This window comes from Scyliorhinus canicula, chromosome 29 (genome assembly GCF_902713615.1).
Source record: "Scyliorhinus canicula chromosome 29, sScyCan1.1, whole genome shotgun sequence".
NCBI classification, from domain to species: Eukaryota; Metazoa; Chordata; class Chondrichthyes; order Carcharhiniformes; family Scyliorhinidae; genus Scyliorhinus; species Scyliorhinus canicula.
Genome location: NC_052174.1, coordinates 8459750 through 8477282, shown reverse-complemented (window position 1 = coordinate 8477282; position 17533 = coordinate 8459750). Strand labels below are relative to the sequence as shown.

General features: G+C 51.7%; 1 protein-coding gene across 1 annotated transcript in view; it reads left to right on the top strand.

Moving 5' to 3' along the window:
- Positions 1-14554, top strand: part of epoa (erythropoietin a) — a 47509-nt gene extending 32955 nt beyond the window's left edge. Inside the window, exon 5 of the mRNA XM_038786926.1 lies at positions 13859-14554. Coding sequence (XP_038642854.1) covers positions 13859-14005 — 147 coding nt within the window. The 3' untranslated portion in view covers positions 14006-14554. The remainder of the gene's footprint in view (positions 1-13858) is intronic.
- Positions 14555-17533: the final 2979 nt, after the last annotated feature.

Here is a 17533-nt window from a genome sequence, read left to right as displayed (position 1 = left end):
GAAGGGCCTGTACTGCGCTGTAATGTTCTATGTCTCTGATGATGCAAGTCAGCCGAATAAACCTGTGTGGCTGCAATGGTAGTGTTAGCGATCACAGGTTAACGACTGCCTTTGTACTGATGATGTTATCAGGTCCGGAACTCCTCCACGTCATCAATACTCCCTGTTTAAACAAAAATAGCGCAGCGCCAGAACCGAACAAATTGACAAACGATTTTGAATTGTTTGGCTTCTGTCTTTTAGAGAAGGGGTGAGGTGGGCCGTGCAGAGATGGCATGTCGCATTTTCTTCCACCACCCTGCTCCTAAACCCCCCCCCCCCTCCACTCCCACTCTACCGAGCCCCAAGTGTTACTTAACTCTCCAGCTTGCTTTGGTGACCCTGTCTTATTCTTATCCCTGTCCAATGCAAGGCCTTTCTCTCTCTCTCTCCACCCCCCCCCCCCCCCCCCCCCCCTCTCCTGCCATTGACGCCTACAGTTCAACCCAGCAGCAACCTTTAAATATTGACACTGGAGCAAAGACAGAGAGGAATAACTAAAAATACTGAGGCTCGCTCCTGCTCTCTGTCACGTAACCCATCCTGTCACTCATTCCCCGTGCCTGGGGCCACCGGATATTGACCTCAGGATGCAATCAACAGCTTATTGGATGAGGAACAGCTTTCTGTGGATGAGGCCTGCTTTCCTGGGATAGGATTGAGTCGTCTCCTGCAGGTTCCAAAGCTCAAACGCAGTTACATCTTCAGATGAAAACTTACTTCACAGAAACATCCTCTCGTTATGTCCTTTTCTTAATCATCGGCCTCCCCACATTTTTATTAATTTTTCCTCCCCTCCCTTGGTGGGGAGTCGTAGGTGACATGCCAAATTTCCTAAGGGGCAGCAGTGGTTAGTGCAATTGCTTCACAGCTCCAGGGTCCCAGGTTCGATTCCCGGCTTGGGTCACTGTCTGTGCGGAGTCTGCACATCCTCCCCCTGTGTGCGTGGGTTTCCTCCGGGTGCTCCGGTTTCCTCCCACAGTCCAAAGATGTGCAGGTTAGGTGGATTGGCCGTGATAAATTGCCCCTTAGTGTCCAAAATTGCCCTTAGTGTTGGGTGGGGTTACTGGGTTATGGGGATAGGGTGGAGGTGTTGACCTTGGGTAGGGCGCTCTTTCCAAGAGCCGGTTCAGACTCGATGGGCCGAATGGCCTCCTTCTGCACTGTAAATTCTATGATAATCTATGAACTTGGACCCTGGCTCCGTCGGTAGCACAGTGCCCCATCTGGGTTATGGGTTTTGAGAGGTTCCTGTATTCAGGCAGATGTTTATAACCTGGGCTTCCGGTGCAGTGCCACGCTGCTGGTCGAGGGGTTGAATTGCCAACCTGTTCCTGGCAGGTGGTAAAGAGCCCATCGGCATGTTCAGGCAGGGGCAGGAAGTTGTTCCGATCGACGGTCATTCCCCCCCCCCCACCCCCCCCCCCCACCTTGACCCCCTCCGCCCCCACCCTGAACGGAGCTTACATTTCTAGATTGACCATGGCAAATGCTGAGGTGAATAGTTTTGGGCTTGAACCTCAAGTCTGTGCAGGCACGGTGATTCGAATCAGATTGGTGATTTGAATCGCTTTCAATCACCACAGCCTCATTAACTGCTGTTAGCCAATGCTATCCAAGGAAATTGATCTCCTCCCTACAACTTAGAATTCACAGAGTCTCGACAGTGTAGAACAAAGAAAGAACAAAGAAAATTACAGCACAGGAACAGGCCCTTCGGCCCTCCCAGCCTGCGCCGATCCAGATCCTTTATCTAAACTTGTCTCCTATTTTCCAAGGTCTACTTCCCTCTGTTGCCGCCCGTTCATATACCTGTCTAGATGCCTCTTAAATGATGCTATCGTGCCCGCCTCTACCACCTCCGCTGGTAAAGCGTTCCAGGCACCCACCACCCTCTGCGTAAAAAACTTTCCACGCACATCTCCCTTAAACTTTCCCCCTCTCACCTTGAAATCGTGACCCCTTGTAACTGACACCCCCACTCTTGGGAAAAGCTTGTTGCTATCCACCCTGTCCATACCTCTCATAATTTTGTATACCTCAATCAGGTCCCCCCTCAACCTCCGTCTTTCCAACGAAAACAATCCTAATCTACTCAACCTTTCTTCATAGCTAGCACCCTCCATACCAGGCAACATCCTGGTGAACCTCCTCTGCACCCTCTCCAAAGCATCCACATCCTTCTGGTAATGTGGCGACCAGAACTGTATGCAGTATTCCAAATGTGGCCTAACCAAAGTCCTATACAACTGTAACATGACCTGCCAACTCTTGTACTCAATACCCCGCCCGATGAAGGCAAGCATGCTGTATGCCTTCTTGACCACTCTTATCAACCTGCGTTGCCACCTTCAGGGTACAATGGACCTGAACTCCCAGATCTCTCTGTACATCAATTTTCCCCAGGACCCTTCCATTGACCATATAGTCCGCTCTTGAATTTGATCTTCCAAAATGCAGCACCTCGCATTTGCCTGGATTGAACTCCATCTGCCATCTCTCTGCCCAACTCTCCAATCTATCTATATTTTGTTTTATTCTCTGACAGTCCTCCTCGCTATCTGCAAATCCACTAATCTTAGTATCATCTGCAAACTTGGTAATCAGACCACCTATACCTTCCTCCAGGTCATTTATGTAGATCACAAACAACAGTGGTCCAAGCACGGATCCCTGTGGAACACCACATTCAGCCCATCGAGTCTGCACTGATCCACAGATCACACCCACACCCCAGGTCTATCCACCTAACCTGCACATCTTTGGGCTGTGGGAGGAAACCGGAGCACCCGGAAGAAACCCACGCAGACACGGGGAGAACGTGCAGACTCTGCACAGACAGTGACCCCAGGCTGGAATTGAACCAGGGTCCCTGGAGCTGTGAGGCAGCAGTGCTAACCACTGGACCCCCCCCCCCCCCCCCCCCCCCCCCCCCCCCCCCCGTGCAGTCACTACAAAAGATTTAGGCATTGTGTGAGGTGCTTGGAGAACGTGCTGTATGAATGCCAGTAACAGGGCGAAGGGAAGCCTTCCGAAGGTGAATAGCTTGGGCTTAAAACTCAGTCTGTGTTGCGCGTTCTCCCCGTGTCTGCGTGGGTTTCGACCCCACAACCCAAAGATGTGCCGGTTAGGTGGATTGGCCACGCTAAATTGCCCCTTAATTGGAAAATGAGGGCAGGGTCCAGTCGATTATAAGAACAAAGAAAATTACAGCACAGGAACAGGCCCTTCGGCCCTCCCAGCCTGCGCCGATCCAGATCCTTTATCTAAACTTGTCTCCTATTTTCCAAGGTCTACTTCCCTCTGTTGCCGCCCGTTCATATACCTGTCTAGATGCCTCTTAAATGATGCTATCGTGCCCGCCTCTACCACCTCCGCTGGTAAAGCGTTCCAGGCACCCACCACCCTCTGCGTAAAAACCTTTCCACGCACATCTCCCTTAAACTTTCCCCCTCTCACCTTGAAATCGTGACCCCTTGTAACTGACACCCCCACTCTTGGGAAAAGCTTGTTGCTATCCACCCTGTCCATACCTCTCATAATTTTGTATACCTCAATCAGGTTCCCCCTCAACCTCCGTCTTTCCAACGAAAACAATCCTAATCTACTCAACCTTTCTTCATAGCTAGCACCCTCCATACCAGGCAACATCCTGGTGAACCTCCTCTGCACCCTCTCCAAAGAATCCACATCCTTCTGGTAATGTGGCGACCAGAACTGCACGCAGTATTCCAAATGTGGCCTAACCAAAGTCCTATACAACTGTAACATGACCTGCCGGCTCTTGTACTCAATACCCCGTCCGATGAAGGCAAGCATGCTGCATGCCTGGTGAACATCCCTCCACAGTTTATGTTCATTTTCCAGTCTCTTCCTATGTTGCTCACTAAATCCTTCTTTGGGACGGTCAATAACAGGGGGCAGCACGGTAGCATTGTGGATAGCACAATGGCTTCACAGCTCCAGGGTCCCAGGTTCTATTCCCGGCTGGGTCACTGTCTGTGCGGAGTCTGCACATCCTCCCTGTGTGTGTGCGTGGGTTTCCTCCGGGTGCTCCGGTTTCCTCCCACAGTCCAAAGATGTGCGGGTTAGGTGGATTGGCCATGCTAAATTGCCCTTAGTGTCCAAAATTGCCCTTAGTGTTGGGTGGGGTTACTGGGTTATGGGGATAGGGTGGAGGTGTTGACCTTGGGTAGGGTGCTCTTTCCAAGAGCCGGTGCAGACTCGATGGGCCGAATGACCTCCTTCTGCACTGTAAATTCTATGATAAGATGGTATAATCCTTCATATGGTGGGCAAGGCTCTGAGGATTCGTAGGGTAGTCTTTGAAAGAGATTGATAGTTGGGCAGGCTGGTCTGGCCTAGCTTGCTGGGTTTTTTTCAATCTCATTTCTGAATGCCCAGCCCATGGCACGACACCCTTAAAGAGAATGAGGAGTGACTATCTTAAGGACGGCGTAGTGGTTAGCACTTGCTGCCTCACGGCACCGAGGGTTCGATTCCAGCCCCGGGTCACTGTCCGTGTGGAGTTTGCACATTCTTCCCGTGTCTGCGTGGGTCGCATCCCCACAGTTTTGGTCTCCTTACTTGAGAAAGGACGTACTGGCGCTGGAGGGTGTGCAGAGGAGATTCACTAGGTTAATCCCAGAGCTGAAGGGGTTGGATTATGAGGAGAGGTTGAGTAGACTGGGACTGTACTCGTTGGAATTTCAAAGGATGCGGGGGGATCTTATAGAAACATTTAAAATTATGAAGGGAATGGATAGGATAGATGCGGGCAGGTTGTTTCCACTGGCGGGTGACAGCAGAACTAGGGGACATAGCCTCAAAATAAGGGGAAGTAGATTTAGGACTGAGTTTAGGAGGAACTTCTTCACCCAAAGGGTTGTGAATCTATGGAATTCCTTGCCCAGTGAAGCAGTTGAGGCTCCTTCATTACATGTTTTTAAGGTAAAGATAGATAGCTTTTTGAAGAATAAAGGGATTAAGGGTTATGGTGTTCGGGCCGGAAAGTGGAGCTGAGTCCACAAAAGATCAGCCATGATCTAATTGAATGGCGGAGCAGGCTCGAGGGGCCAGATGGCTTACCCCTGCTCCTAGTTCTTATGTTCTTATGTGCAGGGATTGGCCATGCTAAATTGCCCCTTAATTGGAAAAAAAACCCAATTGGGTCCTCTAAATTTATTTTTCAAAACCTCAGTCTGTGCAAGCAGAGGGACTCAAATCCGATCGGTGCTTTGAATTGGCAGCGGGAGTAAAGTAAACAGACTTGTTGGTTCCGTTGTAGTGCACACCAGCCTATCACCACAGCACTGTGTCGGTTACAGTCTTCAGAATGTGGGCTGTGAATCTCTTTTGCACTGTTGCTTCACAGCTCCAGGGTCCCAGGTTCGATTCCCGGCTTGGATCACTGTCTGTGTTGAGTTCTCCCCCCCGTGTCTGCGTGGGTTTCCTCCGGGTGCTCCGGTTTCCTCCCACAAGTCCTGAAAGACGTGCTTGTTAGGTGAATTGGACATTCTGAATTCTCCCTCCGTGCACCCGAACAGGCGCCGGAATGTGGCGACTAGGGGGCTTTTCACAGTAACTTCATTGCAGTGTTAATGTAAGCCTACTTGTGACACTAAAGATTATTATTGATTTATTATTTTCTGTTTTCCTGACTGCTACCCACCCCGACACCAGAGGCACATCCTGTCCAATGAGAAATGCAGCTTGGAGAAGGACCCTATCTCCCAAATACCTTGATTGATTAGAACGATAAAAAATGGTGTCCCGCGCTCCCAAATTATTGTCAAATCAATAGTAACCTTCAAGGGAATTTGGCAGAGTTGGAGGATAAAGTCTGATATGTTCTTACCCACCCCCAGCCCACAGCGTAAAGTTTCTTTGTCAGTGGGATTGACACACTTATTGCATTTTGTTACTCCGCTGTGTTACAACGTGTCAGAATGGGATAAACGTTGAGACGCCTGATTGAAAAATTGGACCAAAGCCCATTGAATATTTTGTAATGTAGCGATCTTTCACAGCTCCGAAACGAACTGTTTCACATTAAGTACATTAGCGTCAAGTTAGGCGATCGTTAGTATGGATCATTTGTGGTTAATTTTGTTACGTGCAGCTTTACGTGCAGCAAGATCAGGCACTAAAGTCAACGTTCTAGTGGTGGTGGTTGAGGAAGACACGTTTTCTGGTCCTGAAGACTTGGAGTGGGGTTTGGACCCGTGAACCTCTGGCCCCAAGGCCAGAGAGCAACCACTGACGTTAACAGATAAAGAAGATTTGGTTGTGTAATTACTTGGGGCACCACACAGGGTCATTTCTGACCGATTTCTTTTCTTTTTGTTTCGGATCAGCTTTCTTTCTGATTTTGAAGCTCGCAGGTTGAGCGATTTGAGAAGTTGATGACTCCCGATTGGGATAGAGGTTGTTTAATACCCGGTTATACAGCGGGCAGTACGAAGGAGAGTTAGAGAGAACAATGGAGAATCGCAGAATTGTTAGGGCGCAGGAGGCCGCCATTCGGCCCATCGCCTCTGCACCGGCTCTCCGAACGAGCCTCGCGACTTAGCGCCACTTCCTCGCCCTCCAATATTGTGGGATGCCCTGAAGCCGGTATTTGGAGGGGAGATTATATTGTACAAAGCACATGTAGATAGAGAGTCTCCGGGGGAGTGCCGGGAGCCAGGACAAGATTGTGGAGGTGGACCTTACGTAATAATAAAGATTATTTTTTTTATTATTTTATTGTGTGCAGCCTCATTTTAGGAAGGATGTGGAAGCTTTGGAAAAGGTGCGAAGGAGATTTACCAGGATGTTGATTGGAATGGAGAGTAGGTCTTACGAGGAAAGGTTGAGGGTGCTAGGCCTTTTCTCATTAGAGAAGGACCCTATCTCCCAAATACCTTGATTGATTAGAACGATAAAAAAATGGTGTCCCGCGCTCCCAAATTATTGTCAAATCAATAGTAACCTTCAAGGGAATTTGGCAGAGTTGGAGGATAAAGTCTGACATGTTCTTACCCACCCCCAGCCCACAGCGTAAAGTGAGAAGGATGAGGTGCGACTTGATAGAGGTTTATAAGATGATCAGGGGAATAGATAGAGTAGACAGTCAGAGACTTTTTCCCCGGGTGGAACACACCATTAGAAGGGGACATACATTTAAGGTAAATGGTGGAAGATATAGGGAGGATGTCAGAGGTAGGTTCTTTACCCAGAGAGTAGTGGGGGCATGGAATGCACTGCCTGTGGAAGTAGTTGAGTCGGAAACATTAGGGACCTTCAAGCGGCTATTGGATAGGTACATGGATTAGGGTAGAGTAATGGAGTGTAGGTTAACTTCTTCTTAAGGGCAGCACGGTAGCATTGTGGATAGCACAATTGCATGGGTTACAGTAGAATGATGGGGAGTAGATTGATTTGTTCTTAATCTAAGACAAAAATTCGGCACAACATCGTGGGCCGAAGGGCCTGTTCTGTGCTGTACTTTTCTATGTTCTATGTACTCGAAGGACCCAACCCCGGAGCTCCTGGTGAGCAGGAAGAAACCTCAGTTTTACCTAAGGAAAGGCGGGGTGTAGGGTGTGGCTTTCGAGGAAAGGGGGGGGGGTTTATTTCCGAATACGGGGAGGAAGCCAGTCGACTTGTAGCCCGTCAGCTGAGGCGCCAGGTGGTCTCGTGGGAGACGACTCGGATCAGGGACTCGAGTGGTGGGCAGGTGACCTCCCCAGAGAAAGTCTCCTGTGTTGGAGGACGCAAAGAGTTGGAGGCACCGTTGGTTCCGGAGGAGGTCTTGGTAGCAATAGGGTGGATGCGAGTGGGTAAAGCCCCTGGGCCGGATGGATTCCTGCTGGAGTTTCTTAAGACGTTTACTGGGCACTTTGTTCCATTACTTGTCGAGATGTTTAAGGACGTTTTGGCCTGGGCCTCTCTTCCCGTGACACTTGGCCAGGCATCGATTTCCCTTCTACTAATAAAGGATAAGGATCCCTTGGAGCGTGGGTCGTACTGTTCTATCTCATTGCTAAGTTATTGGCACTGAGGTTGGGACCCTGTCTTCCAGGGGTGTTCGGTAACGATTAAATAGGATTTGTTCAGGGTCGGCAACTATCTTCTGTAATAATCATCTTTAGTGTCACAAGTAGGCTTACATTAACACTGCAATGAAGTTACTGTGAAAAGCCCCTAGTCGCCACATTCCGGCGCCTGTTCGGGTACACAGAGGGAGAATTCAGAATGTCCAATTCACCCAACAAGCACGTCTTTCGGGGACTTGCGGGAGGAAACCGGAGGAAACCCACGTAGACACGGGGAGAACGTGCAGACTCCGCACAGACAGTGACCCAAGCCGGGAATCGAACCTGGGACCCTGGAGCTGTGAAGCAATTGTGCTAACCACTATGCTACCGTGCTGATCTTATCGGCAAGGTCCAAAATTCTATGAACAATGATTAACCTGGGACAAAAGCACAACATCGTGGGCCGAAGGGCTTGTTCTGTGCTGTATTTCTCTATGTTCTATGTTATCCCAACTTGGAACACCAGGGCAGCACGGTGGCGCAGTGGGTTAGCCCTGTTGCCTCACGGCACCGATGTCCCGGGTTCGATCCCGGCTCTGGGTTACTGTCCGTGTGGAGTTTGCGCATTCTCCCCGTGTCTGAGTGGGTTTCGCCCCCACAACCCAAAGATGTGCAGGATTGGCCACGCTAAACCCCCACTGAGAATAAGCAGCCAAGTCGTTGTTTCATAATTATTAAAGACTATTTATTAAATGAAAATGAAAATCGCTTATTGTCATGAGTAGGCTTCAATGAAGTTACTGTGAAAAGCCCCTAGTCGCCACATTCCGGCGCCTGTTTGGGGAGGCTGTTACGGGAATCGAACCGTGCTGCTGGCCTGCCTTGGTCTCCTTTCAAAGCCAGCGATTTAGCTCTGTGCTAAACAGCCCCTTTAATTAAAGACAAATACGAGTACGCGAACACAATTAAGTATATGAATTACTAAACACACAGTTTATGTAGAATGTATATCGTATTCCAAATATATCCACTTTTTAAAAATAGATTTAGTGTACCCAATTATTTTTATTTAGCGTGGCCGATCCACCTACTCCGCACATCTTTGGGTTGTGGGGGTGAAGACCCACGCAGACACGGGGAGAATGTGCAAACTCCACACGGGCAGTGATCCGGGGCCAGGATTGAACCCGGGGCCCCGGCGCCGTGAGGCAGCAATGCTAACCACTGTGCCACGTGCCGCCCCATTCCAAAACATATCTACAATCCTTAAATTCTTTAAGGCTTCCTCTTTTCCCCAAACAACATCCAAATGTAAATAAATTTATCAGTCAAATCCAGCTTATAATTACCACACAATGATTTCAGTCTGGGGAACATATTTTCCTGATCCAGCACCAAAACGAAAACAGAGTCCGTTCTGAGCGGGATTAGCGGGGTTGTCCTAACGGCACTCTGTTACTCAGGCCCCAGCAGTGTCGTCGTCCCCACCCCCCCCCCCCCCCCACCAGATTGCACTTAGCATCATTTCCTGCACTAACGAGCTCTCACGAGCGCGCTGACGAGCAGCGCTGCACGGTGCAGGAAGAGATTGGGATGGCCATTTTTAAATGGCGCTCCAATCTCTCGATCACCCGACCCCCACAATGTTCCAACTCAACTATAAGGGGGTCCTCAGGGGTGCCCCCCCCCCCTCGCACCACACCTCACACGGACAGGGCACCCGTTCCCAGGGGCGGGCAGAATGGCAGCTTGACAGTGGCACCTGGGCACCCTGCCAGGTGGCCGTGCCAGGCTGGATGTGCCAACATGCTCAGGTGGTACCAGCAGTGCCAGGGTGCCACCCTGCTCGGGGGGGGGGCAGACCACCCAGGGGGCCTCCTACCGCCTGGGGGACCTCCCCAAGGGCCATTCTACCTGGTCCCCGTTTGTGGGGATCAGTGCTGAACACTGCGCCATCGGGGTCTCCTTGGTGAGGCCGATAGATGCCAGCAGAACCTTAATGGGGGAGGGAGAAGCGGCGAGGTTCAACGGGCGAGGGAGAGGTTCAACGGGCGAGGGAGAGGTTCAATGGGGGAGGGAGAGGTGGCGAGGTTCAATGGGGGAGGGAGAGGTTCAATGGGGAGGGAGAGGTTCAATGGGGGAGGGAGAGGTTCAATGGGGGAGGGAGAGGTTCAATGGGGGAGGGAGAGGTTCAATGGGGGAGGGAGAGGTGGCGAGGTTCAATGGGGGAGGGAGAGGTTCAACGGGCGAGGGAGAGGTGGCGAGGTTCAATGGGGGAGGGAGAGGTTCAATGGGGGAGGGAGAGGTTCAACAGGCGAGGGAGAGGTGGCGAGGTTCAATGGGGGAGGGAGAGGTTCAATGGGGAGGGAGAGGTTCAATGGGGGAGGGAGAGGTTCAATGGGGGAGGGAGAGGTTCAATGGGGGAGGGAGAGGTGGCGAGGTTCAATGGGGGAGGGAGAGGTTCAACGGGCGAGGGAGAGGTGGCGAGGTTCAATGGGGGAGGGAGAGGTTCAATGGGGGAGGGAGAGGTTCAACAGGCGAGGGAGAGGTGGCGAGGTTCAATGGGGGAGGGAGAGGTTCAATGGGGGAGGGAGAGGTTCAACGGGTGAGGGAGAGGTGGCGAGGTTCAATGGGGGAGGGAGAGGTTCAATGGGGGAGGGAGAGGTTCAATGGGGGAGGGAGAGGTGGCGAGGTTCAATGGGGGAGGGAGAGGTTCAATGGGGGAGGGAGAGGTTCAATGGGGGAGGGAGAGGTTCAATGGGGGAGGGAGAGGTTCAATGGGGGAGGGAGCGGTTCAATGGGGGAGGGAGCGGTTCAATGGGGGAGGGAGCGGTTCAATGGGGGAGGGAGAGGTGGCGAGGTTCAATGGGGGAGGGAGAGGTTCAATCGGGGAGGGAGAGGTTCAATGGGGGAGGGAGAAGTGGCGAGGTTCAATGGGGAGTGAGAGGTGGCAAGGTTCAACGGGCGAGGGAGAGGTTCAATGGGGGAGGGAGAGGTTCAATGGGGGAGGGAGAGGTGGCGAGTTTCAATGGGGAGGGAGAGGTTCAATGGGGAACGGAGAGGTGGCGAGGTTCAATGGGGGAGGGAGAGGTTCAATGGGGGAGGGAGAGGTTCAATGGGGGAGGTTGAGGTTCAACGGGCGAGGGAGAGGTTCAATGGGGGAGGGAGAGGTGGCGAGGTTCAACGGGCGAGGGAGAGGTTCAATGGGGGAGGGAGAGGTGGTGAGGTTCAATGGGGGAGGGAGAGGTTCAATGGGGGAGGGAGAGGTTCAATGGGGGAGGAAGAGGTGGCGAGGTTCAATGGGGGAGGGAGAGGTTCAATGGGGGAGGGAGAGGTTCAATGGGGGAGGAAGAGGTGGCGAGGTTCAATGGGGGAGGGAGAGGTTCAATGGGGGAGGGAGAGGTGGCGAGGTTCAACGGGCGAGGGAGAGGTTCAATGGGGGAGGGAGAGGTGGCGAGGTTCAACGGGCAAGGGAGAGGTTCAATGGGGGAGGGAGAGGTGGCGAGGTTCAATGGGGGAGGGAGAGGTTCAATGGGGGAGGGAGAGGTTCAATGGGGGAGGAAGAGGTGGCGAGGTTCAATGGGGGAGGGAGAGGTTCAATGGGGGAGGGAGAGGTTCAATGGGGGAAGGAGAGGTGGCGAGGTTCAATGGGGGAGGGAGAGGTGGCGAGGTTCAATGGGGGAGGAAGAGGTGGCGAGGTTCAATGGGGGAGGGAGAGGTTCAATGGGGGAGGGAGAGGTGGCGAGGTTCAACGGGCGAGGGAGAGGTTCAATGGGGGAGGGAGAGGTGGCGAGGTTCAATGGGGAGGGTGAGGTTCAACGGGCGAGGGAGAGGTTCAATGGGGGAGGGAGAGGTGGCGAGGTTCAATGGGGGAGGGAGAGGTTCAATGGAGGATGGAGAGGTTTCGAGGTTCAATGGGGGAGGGAGAGGTGGTGAGGTTCAATGGGGAGGGAGAGGTTCAATGGGGGAGGGAGAGGTGGCGAGGTTCAATGGGGGAGGGAGAGGTTCAATGGAGGATGGAGAGGTGGCGAGGTTCAATGGGGGAGGGAGAGGTTCAATGGGGGAGGGAGAGGTTCAAGGGGGGAGGGAGAGATTCAATGGGGAGGGAGAGGAGGCGAGGTTCAATGGGGGAGGGAGGTTCAATGGGGAGGGAGAGGTTCAATGGGGGAGGGAGAGGGTCAATGGGGGAGGGAGAGGTTCAATGGGGGAGGGAGAGGTTCAATGGGGGAGGGAGCAGCTCAATGGGGGAGGGAGAGGTTCAATGGGGGAGGGAGAGGTTCAATGGGGGAAGGAGAGGTGGCGAGGTTCAATGGGGGAGGGAGAGGTGGTGAGGTTCAATGGGGGAGGGAGAGGTTCAATGGGGAAGGGAGAGGTTCAATGGGGGAGGGAGAGGTTCAATGGGGAAGGGAGAGGTTCAATGGGGAAGGGAGAGGTTCAATGGGGAAGGGAGAGGTTCAATGAGGGAGGGAGAGGTTCAATGGGGGAGGGAGAGGTTCAATGGGGGAGGTAGAGGTGGCGAGGTTCAATGGGGGAGGGAGAGGTTCAATGGGGAGGGAGAGGTTCAATGAGGGAGGGAGAGGTTCAAGGGGGGAGGGAGAGGTTCAATGGGGGAGGTAGAGGTGGCGAGGTTCAATGGGGGAGGGGAGGTGGCGAGGTTCAGGGAGCGAATGCCAGAGCTCACGTCTCAAATGGCTGAAGGCCCACCCACGGTGGGGGTGAAGGAAGAGAGGGGTGTATTTGTGAGGCCAGCATTTGTTGTCCATCCCTAATTGCCCTTAACGCAGTGGCTTTCTAGGCCAGCTCCGAGGGCCCGTGAGAATCAACCACATCGCTGTGGGTCTGGAGTCACATATAACGGGCCGAGCCGAGTAAAGATGGCAGATTACTCTCTCAACAGGGCGTTCGCGGACTAGATGAATTTTTACAACACTCTGGTTGTCCCATGGTCACCCTCACTGAGACTAACTTTATAGTCCCGATTTATTGAATTTAAATCACCCTCCCCCAGCTGCTGTGATGCAAAGTAAATGTCTATTTGGGGATCATTAGTCTATGCTTGAGGGTTACTGATCCAGAAATATAGCCATTCTTTTTTAAAATACAATTAAGGGACAATTTAGCGCGGCCAATCCCCTAACCTGCACATCTTTGGGTTGTGGGGGCCAAACCCACACAAACACGGGGAGAATGTGCAAACTCCATACGGGCAGTGACCCAGAGCCGGGATCGAACCCGGGACCTCGGTGCCGTGAGGGAGCAAGTGTTAACCACTGCGCCGCCTTTAACATAGCCATTCTTACCTCTCTTTCGGGGGGGGTGTCGTGCTATCGGTCTGTGCATTCAGAAATTGGACTGCTCCTGCTCAAAGTGTAGTTGCCATAGACGCTTAACAGCTGATAGACATTCAGCCTCATGGATATCGTAATGACCCGAATGAAAATGAAATGAAAAGAAAATGGCTTATTGTCACGAGTGGGCTTCAAATGAAGTTACTGTGAAAAGCCCCTAGTCGCCACATTCCGGCGCCTGTTCGGGGAGGCTGGTACGGGAATCGAACCGTGCTGCTGGCCTGCCTTGGTCTGCTTTAAAAGCCAGCGATTTAGCCCAGCGTGCTGATCGATCCAGCCCCATCTGGTTTCCCCCCCAACCTTCCTTCCCTGGCTCTCAGCCTGGGTCACCTCTGAACCTAGTTCGCTGAGGTGGAACTCTCCTCCTGTACGCACTTCCACAAAACACTCTCTTCCTGCTGGTCACTGTGGGTCCACCTCTAACAAGCCCTCTTTTGCTTTTTTGCACAGGATACCCTCAATCGGGAACGGGACTTACAGACCACCTTCAACACAAGATCCCTGAGAACCATTTTTCACGTGTATTTAAGTTTCTTACAAGGGAAGGTCAGACTGTTTTTCCTCCACATTGAAGCCTGCAATCTGGCAACGAGCTGATAGTCCCGGCTGAACGGCAGCAGACTCTGAAAGGGCTTCCGATGCAGATTATACGCTGTAACCTTTGCATTCTAAGCGCGACACTGTATAGTACCAACAGGAACAGATTGGGAGGAGGACAATAAGCGAAAGGAGAAAGGGACGGTCCGGTTCGTTTTGGAATATAACGTTCGAAAGGAAAGCTAATCGTCCAACTCTACACTGCCTGGACAACCCAGCCACGGAGACGATGGCAATCTGCGTGATCGGGGGATAAGGACTCGCGATTTCTTTTTGAACTCGAGAAGGGGAGACAGAAAGAGGAGTCATTTTGAGTTTCGCCGACTGCAGGAAGTGCCTGTTTCTCCGTGGAGTAGCCTGCTGCTCAGAGCTTTGTTTCATAGAGTTCTGCGGACGTGGGACGCGAGCGTTTCATGCCCCCTTGTACTTTTTTTAAGCACTGTCAACTATTACGCCTCAGCTCTTTTGTTATTGCTTAACTTGTGGAACTGTTACAAGCATTGTAGAAATGACGAGAATGGGTCTGGCCGCGTCTTTTGTCGGTTGTTGAGGGTGACGGGAGCAGTGGGGGGTCGGGGAGGGGGTGGGGGGTGGGGGGAACGTTGATATAAATGCTGAGTCATTGTAGGTCAGCTCTACGTTTATTAAAATATTATAAGTATTTAAACATATTTATTTGTCTTGTACACTGTGAGCCTGATTTGCCAAGATTTTAACTTCTGCCTTTTGCACTGTGAAGGAAGTCCCTTTTTAAAAAAAAAATTTTTAGAGTACCCAATTCATTTTTTTCCAATTAAGGGGCAATTTAGCGCGGCCAATGCACCTACCCGGCACATCTTTGGGTTGTCGAGGGGCAAAACCCACACAGACACAGGGAGAATGTGCAAACTCCACACGGACAGTGATCCAGAGCCGGAATTGAACCTGGGATCTTAGCGCCGTGAGGCAGCAGTGCTAACCACTGCGCCACCGTGCCGCCCGGTGAAGGAAGTCCTGACTCGCGTGTCTTTCCGCACCTTTGCGCACTTATTGATGCCGCTGGCTGCCCTCCCGTGGCGTTGCTCTGTTGATGTGCGGTCGTAACAGCGAACATTCTAATTCCTCTCTGGCAAGGAACTTCATTGGGTGGGGGGGGGGGAGGGGAGAGAGAGACGGTGGAGGGGGAGGGGGGAGGGACTTAATTCCGGCGAGGTGGCCTTTTAATGAGCAGCCATGACCTGCTGACGCACAGCAACAGGGCTTCCTGACATTGTTCGATGTGAAGCTCGATCCCCCTTTCTAAAAATCCCGGGAGCAGTATTGCTAACAATCACCCACTGCTGTTGGGAAAGCGATTTCTGGCCTCCGTGCTAAATTAAATTTCCCCAGCACCCCCCCCCATGCTTCCTGCTGCTGGTGAGATCGGAGACTGAAGCACGTGGAGCAGGCTAACACATCGGTGTGCGGTTTGAGTCTTTATGTGTGTGTGTTTGGGGGGGGGGGGATGTGAAACTGAGGTTCTGTCTGCCTGGTCGGTGGACGCAAGCGATTCCGTGACGCTGTACGAGGAAGAACGGGGGGGGGCGGGGGGTTCTCCCAGTGTCCGGCCCAACGTTTCTCTTTTATGTCTTGATCGTTACCGCCAGAACAGATTCCGTGGTCTTTTATCCAATTGTGTGGAGATGCCGGCGTTGGACTGGGACGGGCAGAGCAAGAAGTCTTCCAACACCAGGTTAAAGTCCAACAGGTTTGTTCGGAATCACTAGCTTTTGGAGCGCTGCTCCTTCCTCAGGTGAGTGACGAGGTAGGTTACACAACGACAGCATATACAGACACAGCCAATGATGCGAGATGATACTGTTATGGAAGCGGTGTTTTGAGAACCCCAAAGTGTATCATAGAGTTCAACCAACCTCTCCCTTTAATGTATTGTTGCTTTTGAAGCACACGGCTTGTTCCCCAGGTGTGGTATTACAATTATGGACACGTGGGTTTTTAAACACAAAACAATGTTTATTCCAACTTAACCTTTTAAATAAACATTGGATCCCTTAACACCCCTGACTTCAAAGATAACCCCAAAAATAATACAGCACTAAATAATCCTTCAGTTCCTTTAAACCTCCAAAAGACTTAACACCTTTAAGCAGAAACACATCAGGGTAAAGACATTACTATTATGAGTTTAACTCACCCAAATGATTCAGAGATAGTATTTCCTGGCAGAGATCACAGCAGATCCAGCTCACTGCAAAACACAGACACAGACCCAATCTCTTTTCCTCAAATCTGAAACAAAAGCAGAAGTGAGCTCAACTCAGCTCCCCCCCGCCCTCTGACATCACTTCAGTAATATGGGCTGCTCCATTTCTTAAAGGTACATTGTTTAAACATCCATTTCTTAAAGGTACTCTCACATGACAATAATTTGAATGCGGATAATATTTCATCCAATTGGCGTTTGTGGCACCTTGCTCCACCCCTGATGGAAGGTGGCACAGTGGGAGACTAGCAGTCTTAAGGCCCAAAATAATGGCCCGGGAGGCATGGGATTAAATCCTACCGCGGCAGCTGATCTCCTTAATCATGATCGTGAAACTGCTGAATTTGCATTGTTTATTTTGGCTCACTGGAGCCCTACATGGGAGGAAATCTGCAGTCCTGACCTGGGTCTGGCCCATATGTGACTGGCTAGAGTGCGGATGATGCTAAACTGGCATTTTCATAGAACTTACAGTGCAGAAGGAGGCCATTCGGCCCATCGAGTCTGCACCGGCTCTTGGAAAGAGCACCCTTCCCAAACCCACAACCCCACCCTATCCCCATAACCCAGTAACCCCACCCAACACTAAGGGCAATTTTGGACACTAAGGGCAATTTATCACGGCCAGTCCACCCTAACCTGCACATCTTTGGACTGTGGGAGGAAACCGGAGCACCCGGAGATAAACCCACGCAGACACACGGGGAGGACGTGCAGACTCCGCACAGACAGTGACCCAAGCCGGGAATCGAACCTGGGACCCTGGAGCCGTGAAGCAATTGTGCTAACCACTATGCTACCGTGTTGTAAGGGGGAGGGTGTGTTTGGGGAGGGGGGGGGGTGGTCTGGGGAGAGGCAATGAATGCTAGCTTCAACAGCAAAGCTCACATCCTAAGAACAAATTTGAAAAGATGGTGGTGACATTTTCCCACATTAACAGCGGTGACGATGGCCAGAGTTCTCCGGCCATTTGCTGCCGGCGGGATTCTCTGGCGGGATTCTGCGGGTTTCCCGGCAGCAGGGGGTGGCTTGAATGGGAGTTCCTATTGACAAATGGGAAACATGCGGCAGGTAGGCCGGAGAACCCTGCCTTATATTTCAAGGTGCCACGGCACTTGTAGACATCTTGAGTGTACGAGGGGTATTATGTCAATGTTTTTCTTCCATTACTGTTGCCACAGAATCCAAATTACCTCCAGGCCGGAATCAGGAGAGTATAACAGGCTTTCGTTCATCTTTTGGATTTTGTAGATTTATTAAGATTGTTCCATTGTGATTGGTGTTTT